The sequence below is a fragment of the Nymphaea colorata genome, chromosome 2 (genome assembly GCF_008831285.2).
Source record: "Nymphaea colorata isolate Beijing-Zhang1983 chromosome 2, ASM883128v2, whole genome shotgun sequence".
In the NCBI taxonomy this organism is placed as follows: Eukaryota; Viridiplantae; Streptophyta; class Magnoliopsida; order Nymphaeales; family Nymphaeaceae; genus Nymphaea; species Nymphaea colorata.
Genome location: NC_045139.1, coordinates 27201424 through 27210834, shown reverse-complemented (window position 1 = coordinate 27210834; position 9411 = coordinate 27201424). Strand labels below are relative to the sequence as shown.

Genomic DNA, 9411 nt, shown 5'->3' with positions numbered 1-9411 from the left:
ATCGCTACATATGTAAAACGATATTGTGAGGGCATGTGTTATGGAAACTATAAATGCTATTATAAAGAAGCTTGGAGGTTTGTTTTTTTTTTTTTCTATTTTGCTTAATGATTTTGGAGATTTATCAACCAAAGAACAAATTGCTCGTGTTAGGATTTATTAATGAAAAAGGTCAAGTAGTCAAATGTTTTCTTGCTCTTGTGCATGTTCTTGAGACAAGTGCCATGTCACTCAATGCAGTTGTTGAAGAAACATTTTGTAAGCATAGATTGAATATATCAAATTTGAGTATATAGGGTTATGATGAAGCAAACAATATGAAATGAATTTTTAATGTATTAAAGACTCTTATATTGAATAAAAATGAGTTTGCATATCATCATAATTGTTTTTCACATCAACTCCAATTAACATTAGTTGCTATATTTGAAAATCATCTAATAACTGGATTCTATTTTGAAATATTGTCAAGGTTGTCAAACTTTGTTCTCTACTTCATGCAAGAGACTTGAGCTTATTTGAAAAGCATAATGTATAAGAATCGCTAAAGCACTTGAGTTAATTGAACTTAAAACATGATGAGGACTGAATCAACAGATGAGTCAACCTGTTGATACTTGTTGGAGTTATTATTATGATGCTATAGTCAATTTAATTGACATGTTTCCTTCGTGATTATGACTTAGATTTTATTGCAGAAAATATAATAAAAGAAAAATAAGATGCAATTGAATTGACATATACATTGCAAGACTTTGAATTTGTATTAGCATAGAGTTCTAAGGATAACTAACACACTTTGATATGCACTCTAATGAAAAGAATAATATATTATGAATGCCATGACTTTGGTTGTTTTATCAAAGGAATGCCTTCAAGATTTGAGAGATGATGGTTGAGACTCTTTTATGAATAATATCTCTATATTGTAAAATAAATTTGTTGTTTTAATGCATGACTTGGAGAACTCATATAGACCTTAAGGACGACTAGATGTGCATTAGAAATGATTATATGTTTGCATCATTATTGTGTAGAAGTGTTTTATACTACTAATGATATGCAACTTCAAGAATTGAATAGTCTTTTCGTTGAGGCAAATGTAGACAACCTTCTTTTAGTAGCATGTTTGAGTAAAAAATTGTTCTTATACTTTTGATAAATATAAGTTGATTCGTCTTGCTGAGCTCTACCCTATAGACTTCCATGGAGTAGACCTACATAAACTTCAAAGTCAATTGGAAGTATATATTGAAGACATGAAAAATACTGAAGAATTTTCAAATTTAAAATCTTTGATTGAGCATTATAAAATGATTATAACAATTGAAGAACATATAGTGTTTCCTTTAGTGTATCCATTGGTTAAGTTGGCACTAACTTTACTAGCCGTGACAACAAGTGTTAAAAGAACATTTCAACTATGAACATTATCAAAACTCGGCTTCATAAAAATGAGAGATGAATGGATCAATGATATTTGGTTATTTACATTGAGATGGACACATTTGACGATATCAATAATGAAACAATTATGCACTATTTTCAGAACATGAAAAGTAGAGAGAGCCAATTTTAAATTTTATTCATGACTATAGTTTTTTGATTTGCTTTTTAGAGGTCAATTGTAAATTTGTTCATATCTATACTCATTTGCTTTGCTTTTTGGAAGGGTCAATTGTAAATTTCTTCATATCTGCACTTTTTGATTTACTTCTTTTTGAAGCCAATTGTAAATCTGTTCATAACTATAGCTATTTGACTACAATTTTAACTTTATCAATAACTATAGCTATTCGTTTTATTTTTAAAATTTGCAAGACTTTTTATATACCATGTATTAGTGCCTCTCAGAAAAAATTCTTGGCTGCTGCTAAGTCCTCATTGAGAAATGCGGGTTTGAGGCTTTCAAGTTAAATAAGGACAAAAAATCAATGCCCATATATATATATATATATGTTGTTGAATTTTGTTAATAATTCCTCAAATGCTAGAAACACCACAAACAGAAATTTTATATTCAGAAGCATGCTAATGACCTAATGGTTTAGCATATGAACAAGCCATGCATCTTGAATGATTAAGAAAGAAATTTGTTTATTCTTTTATACAAAAAGTTGCTATTTAGAGGGCCTTGCAAATTGAATATTCATTTCTTTTTCAGTTTCCTTGTGAAAAAAAACTAAAAGTATTACAAAATAATATATTAAGCACCAGCTACCGCTGTATTTTGAGATATCTTCGTTCTTGGAGACTAATTTCATGGGAAAAATAGCAACAAGGACGCCTTCATAAGATAAACATGTTTCTACACATTTTCATGTCAAATCAACTGGGCACGGCCGTTGCGCAAGAATCAACTACGAACGGCCCCTGCGCAAAGACTCGCGCCTTCGCATTCAAGTTCAGAAAATCGGATCCTCTTCCTGTCCCAACTGTTATCTACAGATCGACCAAAATACCCGAGTCATAGCTCACATCGATATTTGTTGCTTCTAGGAAGACTTACCGACCGCGGCAACCGCGCCAAAGTTCAGTTCGTGAGGCACACATCTCCTCCGCCTCACCCTGTACGAGCTGCCTTTTTCATGGTTTCCCGGCTTTCCGGAACTGAAGGATGGCTTTCCCACTCTGCGGCAACTCTCGACTCTCTCTCATGAAAAACCCTCATTCTCCTCCTCATTTAGGTCATAATCTTCTTTTCTGATTATTTGTTTTCCTTCATCTTCACTAAGAATTCAATCTTGTAGTCGCTTCAGTTCATTTTGTATTTACGTTGCAAGAACTAAGAGAAACTCTCTCTTCTCTCTCTCTCTCTCTCTCTCTCTCTCTTTGTTTTCTTTTCAGGGACGAGATTAGCACGACCGTACCAGTCTGTGGTAATTTCTTCTTCTTTAATTTCAGTTCGCTTCTTTCTCCCTGTAAGTTGTGGTGTTACGAAATGAGTCTTTATTAGTCGCTTTGAGTGGTTACTTAAGTCGTCTCTGTTCTGTTCTGGCATCATTTACGTCTAAATTTGCTTCTGCAAGCGTTTCTCATCGAGTGTTGATCTATTTGCTCTTCAAATGAAGTTGGTCGGTTCATAGTCACAGAATTACTGCTTAAATAACTGCTGCCGCTGTCACGCATAGTACAATTATTGTTATTAATGTTGCAACGCATGATTTTCATTCATTGTTTTCTGGAGAAATCTATATTAACGGGAAGAGTCGTAAAGAAATTAAATCTATGACTGACCATTAATTATGTCCAACCAAGTTTTTGTTTGTCTTTGGTGCTTAGCTAAAGGATCATAAGCCGCTTAAGTTGCTTGAATTGCAAATTGGAAGCAGGTAAGAATTGTTTATTTGGCTGTACCTGGCACCTGCTGCGCTTGATCACTAATATAGACATTGTTCAAGTCTTCAAGATAATGTGTTGGGGATGCGCATCCTGGCTACACTGAGCTTAGAATACCTTTTCTCTACTTCCCATTTTCTGCTGCCAGTTCTTGGGGGATCCTAACACCAGCTTCTTGCTTCATGTTTTTGCGTTATGATGCAGGAGACAAACATGATGTGACAGAGACTCATGAGATCCATTTGAATCCAATTATGTTTCTATGGATCTTTAGCTTGTATCTAGATACGGGATCTAGTTTAATGACTGTGTTCAATTGGGAATTTCTATTTGCTTGGACGGTTTTGTTTTTATTAAATAAGTGGATAATTACTTAAAGTAATTATCATCTGTGAATGTTTATCAAAATAGAATTTTATCATATAGGAAATTGTCATCTTTAAATAGATTAGATATTGGGTAGTTTAAAGTTCGGCCCAGCTTTAAATAAATTATCAATTTTTTCTTTTCCCTTTAATTTTCTTTACTTTTCCAGTTATTGCTGTCACTTTCTTCTTCCTTTACATTTTTTATTATTTTCCTGTAATTCCTAGATAATCTTAATTCTACATCATAAAAGACAAACTTGCTGTGTGAATCCATCACCAAGCTTACATCAAGTTAGCAGAATTCTTTCTAGCCCCTGCCTCTTTGAATATGTTGGTCAAGAGTACATACAGGCTCAATACATGCAGAAATAGCATTAGCTTCTGAATGCTTAATGCAGTTGCATGGGCAATTGGGCTTCTCCGGATACCTTAAGCAGTGTTCCTCTCACTAATTGGAACATGTCTCTGTTGCAATGTGCCCCTTTGCCAAAAAATTAGCAGCACATAATGTCTGTCTATCCCCTTTGACATGCTTGTCTATGTGATGGTGCATCTGGTCAATTATGTCTTCTTGAAATTATTTTGGGACCATTTTATTCATTTTGATTCTATCATGTGGCAGAAATCTCTTCCTGTACGTTTATTTACAATTGGAAAAAAAAGATCCAAGGGTACCCAGCTGTTGGTGGAAGAATACATGGAGAAGCTCAAGTCCTATTGCAGTGTTGATGACATTCAATTAAAATCAAATCCTAAACATACTAGGTATGCTTGAACAGATTTAGCCAATAATTGGCAGCTGAGGAAAAATTTTAAGTGGTACATCATTGTTTTGTGTGCACACATTTCTTTTCATTGTTGAGCATCCACACAACCTTAAGTTGTACAAACAATTGGTCCTTGTTTATTCTCATTATGCTAACTCTTTGCACTTCCTCTGCAAATTTAGCTGGTAGAAGTCCCTGTCATGTTGTAAGTGCTGTTTTCAATTTCACAGGTCATTTTGCAGGGAACTTAACTAATCTACTTTGTTCTAAGCAGTGATGTGAAGGCCCAGATAGATGGGGAAGATTTAAAAATTATGCACCACATAAGATCTGATGACTGGGTATATTCACAAGAAACCTTGTTAATCCTCAGAGTACTTGAGAGTGATTGCTGTAACCTTCCATTTTATGATATGTTGCACAAGATTCTTGTAGTTCTATGAATGTACAACTAGTGGCTTTTCTACAGGACTATGTTGGGTTTCCTTTGGACCTTTTGTGTTCTCTATCTTTATTCAGGTAGTTGTGCTGGATGAGAATGGTTTGGATATTGGATCTGAACAAATGGCTGAGATGGTGAGAGAGGCAGGAAATACGGTATGTAGTTTTGCAATACTTTTTCAGTGAAAAGAGTAGATACTTAATGTGTCACATTTCTTCTTGTAAATCTTAAAGCAAGCCCAACATAGTGACTGTTGAACCGTGAACCCTCTAGCCTATATGAAGTGGGTGAGAGATGATAGGACTTAGGAGTCCCATACATGATCAACGTGCACCCTGGTTGGCCTGTGTGGCAGGATTTAAGTAGCCTCCTCCCTTCATCCTTTGCTATCACTTGGAAGCCTTATGTCTCCCGTCATGCATTTCTTTCCAACAGGGTGGGCACTTGATCCGTGTTGTCTTCTAAATCTCCTAAAAAATCTTTATTTAACATATCAACAATTATATACTATAGCTTTTGTTTCCATATGCTCAAATTTTCTCATCTGCAATTATGGTTACATTTACGGATTTACTGCCTATTCAACAATGCAAAAAGAAATTGAAGTAGATAAACTATGTACTCTCTCTCTCTCTCTCTTTCTCTCTCTCTCACGTACACACACACACACATACACACCTAGTATGATGTAGGAGTTGGTAGGGAATACAAGAACTTATGAGGACTACTCTGAGCCAGTTAAATTGAGTGGATAATTCACATGCTGTTACTTCGAAAGTACTTTTTCAAAAACTGAATGACAGCTAGTAGTTATAAAATTACTTTTATGCGGCAGATTGAAAGACATCCGAATCTGTGGTATAGAAACTGGCTTAAATTAGCGGATCTGAATCGAATTACTGGCAAACTGATTCAATTCATTGGCCGATGCATAGGTGCCAATGGCCACATGTCACATGCTGTTCATTTTTTTATTGTTTTTTAAATATTGTGAGGTTATTATATATACATATTTTATTTTTACAGAAAATGAATATAATAATTTGTTTTGCTGATTTACAATCAATTTAGCTGAATTGCTGAGGCCGCTGATTCACTGGATTCACAGCCTGGTGGGTGATTCATTTTTTCAATTTTTATGATGCTCTGCTCAAAATGTTGACCTGATTGCTATATATTTACCTGTTTTGCTTGTTGCAAAAGGTAGTTATTGGGATCTAATTTTCTAGATAGGAGATGTCTATATATTTCTGACAGAGTTACTTTTCTAGCTAATCCAACTGAAATTAGTAGTTAGCTTTTGTCTGCATTTTCTCTACTTTGACTGTTCATCTGGACACCATACCTTATGGCTTATAGTACAGAATTATATGTTTTTCAGCTTATTCTCCATCATGCAAGTCAGACAATTGGTCACCAAAAATGTCATCTAGTTGATATGATCGTCTGTATAAGTTTTATGTTTATTTCTTCTGCAGGGTTCATCTACACTAGTTTTCTGCATAGGTGGCCCTTATGGCCATGGAGAAAAATTGCGTAAACGTGCTGATGTCACTATACGCTTGTCCTCTATGGTCTTAAATCATCAAATTGCATTGATTGTACTTTTGGAGCAGATTTACAGGTATGGTTGACTTGTTACCAGCAGCTGCTTCTACTAGTATTCTGATTCAGTGTTTTGGATTGGAAAGTTTTTACCTAGAAGAAACATTTTTATATAGATAAGTGAACCCTGTTTAATGCATGTGATGTCAAATGTAAATCTGTTATCTGTAAATCTGTGCATCTGAGCTTCTCCTTTTAATTCATCTCCCTTTTTATTCTTATTAGCTAAAGTTTGTAAGGGACCACAAATTTATGGGATAAATTCTGTGCTTATCTCCTTAGTTGCGACTAACCAACTACTTAACTAACAACCTGTGTGAATTTTTAACGGTGATTGTTAGCAACACAATGCATGGATTCAGAATTCATACTTCCTATCGTGGACTCAAGCAAAATAGTAGATTTGCTGCTGACGGTACTCGACGCACTTTCTGTCTTCTGGGCCATGACCATTTCTGTCTGCGCGCCCATCAGAACTGTATATATATATATATATATATATATATATAGGAAAGTTTGGTAAAAACAAGACGACTTGAGTAAGAGACAAAAACCAAACCCATTAAAATTAGTTATTAAAATATTCTTTGTACAATCTAACTTTATAGATATGATCAGAACTCTTAAGATTGATTTGATGAGAAGCATATATTAAGTTAGTCACTTTCTTACTTAAATAATGTTTTTTAATAAAAAAAATGAATGGCTCTTATAACATCAAAATTTTAATAGTAGAAAAGTCAATTACTTTTACAAAAATGACTTGAACTAAAACATGATTTGTATTAAATTGGTGTTTATAAACACATTACAAGGTCCACATTTTGTTTAATAACACTTTTTAACATGAATTTAAGAGTCCTAGTTTTTATCCCTTTACCCAAGTGGTATCTACTATATATATATATATATATATATATATATATATATATATATATATATATATATATATATATATGTATGTATGTATGTATGTATATGTGTGTGTGTGTGTGTGTGTGTGGTGTCTTTTTAAAGTTTCTTCAGTTACAGATGTTTTTTTAATGATTATTTATTGTTAATGCTTTGGATGGAAGATGACAATTTTATTGGTGGTTTCAGAGCATGGACAATTCTCAAAGGTCAAAAGTACCATCATTAGTGACTAATGTGGGCTGGGTTTAACAGTCCATGCTTCAGTTGTCCGCATTGACGGTGTTCTTGCAATACTCGAATAGGAATACTGCCTAATTCAGTCGCTTTGAGGGATTTATTGAAGGGGAATGTTGTTCAAGTTATCTGGCACTCATTCTTACCTACCATATGAAGAGTTAGCAGCAATAGTCAGAGATGCAACTGAATTTCTTGCTCAGACCTCATGAGTTCAAATGATATAAAAAATCTGGGTACATGTATTTTCCGAATTCCTTTCTCAGACTTTTGGCTAACATCAAGCATGAAAGCTGTTGGTATTCACCATGAGAACTGTTCTCTCATATTTGCAGATGAATTGATTGGTGAACATGATAAACTGGTGTATCCAGGAGCAGAAGCCCTCTTGGTCATGATGCTTCTTGTCTCTTTTATATTGACTGATCCAATCCAGAATAGGTACTGAGCTTGCTGACATTTTGTGTGATTCATGTATCTGATGGCACATCGCATTCATCAACTGACCAACTTTATATAATATATATCATTTTTTGAAATTTTCTTGCTTTCCTTTTCTTTAATGTGATAAGCTTCGGTCTATAAATACTAAATAGGAGGTCAAGGATTCACTATAGGAGTTTTGTCTCTGTGTGTGTTTAGGTGACGACTCCCAAAGTTAGTTTTCACTTTAACGAAATGAGTTCTTGTTTGGATGCCACTAACTTGGTTGTGATTATTTTTATACTAAAGTAAATTTCATATAATATGTATTAGAATTAAATAACCAAAATTCAAACCCAAACATTTGTGAACGCTAAGTCTTCAATTGTATTTAGGCTAAAATTCAAAAAGATATCCAAATAATTGATAATCAACTTGAGGTTTAAATGATCAAACTCTACTTGAGACAATGCACATATATGCAATGACATTATCACAAACAAAAATTATTAAACAATAGTTTTATTTCTTTATTTCTTTTTTTTTTTTGGTGTCAATGTTACAACAGTTTGATTACTTGAATTACTTTGGTATATGAGCATGGATGCACTGTTATAAACAATGCCTCCAGAAGAGATGACCACATGAAGTCACAATTGGTTCGGCAATATTTGCACTCATAACAACATCAAAAGAAATCTTTTCGTTCTTTATCGGAGAACCTCATGCAAAGATGCTTTAATCAAATCTTAAAGATGCCAGCCTTTGGTGATACAAGGTGCAACGAAAGGCAACAATAAATAACTAAATTAAACATCTTTTTCATTGTGGGATCCTACACTATTTAGATGATTATGAGCAAGGTTAATTGCTTTCTGATTACTGAGGTGCTTCCGAATTCCATCAGAAGTAAATATGACAATTTAGGCTGCAATAAAGGTCCAAGTATTGGACTGCTTATTTTTTGCATGTTAATTAAAAAAATCAATGTTTGAAAGTCTCACGTCCGTACGTGCTTAAGAAAACTATATAAACGTAGAAGATAAGGCAATGTGAGTCCAACCCCTTGTCTGGGTGGGGAGAAGTTTCTACTAGCTTATTAGCCTTAAAGTACTTATGAAAATGATGTATAAGGCCTTGTTTGAATGCAAGAAATGTCTTCATGGAAATTTTTTTTCTTGGATTCCAACTATTTTTTTTTTAACTTTTCCAAAATCTTGCATTTGCAAAAGAAAAAAACTCTTTATTTAATTCGTTTTCCTATCTTTGAACCTAAAGAAATGGGAAAATTGTAAAAAGTGATTTCAATGTGTTATTT

At 33.9% G+C, this 9411-nt stretch overlaps 1 protein-coding gene across 3 annotated transcripts; it reads left to right on the top strand.

The window, feature by feature from the left end:
- The first annotated feature begins 2313 nt into the window (after positions 1 to 2313).
- Positions 2314 to 8209, top strand: LOC116248888 (putative RNA methyltransferase At5g10620). Of its 3 annotated transcripts, none has more exons than XR_004171067.2 (8): positions 2314 to 2687; positions 2848 to 2879; positions 4330 to 4472; positions 4749 to 4815; positions 4994 to 5071; positions 6395 to 6540; positions 7623 to 7906; positions 8006 to 8209. XR_004171067.2 is itself a non-coding variant. In XM_031621916.2 (7 exons), the coding sequence occupies exons 1-7, from the start codon at positions 2618 to 2620 to the stop codon at positions 7660 to 7662; spliced, it is 576 nt and encodes a 191-aa protein (XP_031477776.1). In that variant the 5' UTR covers positions 2314 to 2617; the 3' UTR covers positions 7663 to 8209. The 3 variants fall into 3 exon arrangements, 1 of the variants encoding a protein (XP_031477776.1); XR_004171068.2 differs by having other exon boundaries at positions 7623 to 7912; XM_031621916.2 differs by having other exon boundaries at positions 7623 to 8209.
- The last annotated feature ends 1202 nt before the right edge of the window (positions 8210 to 9411 follow it).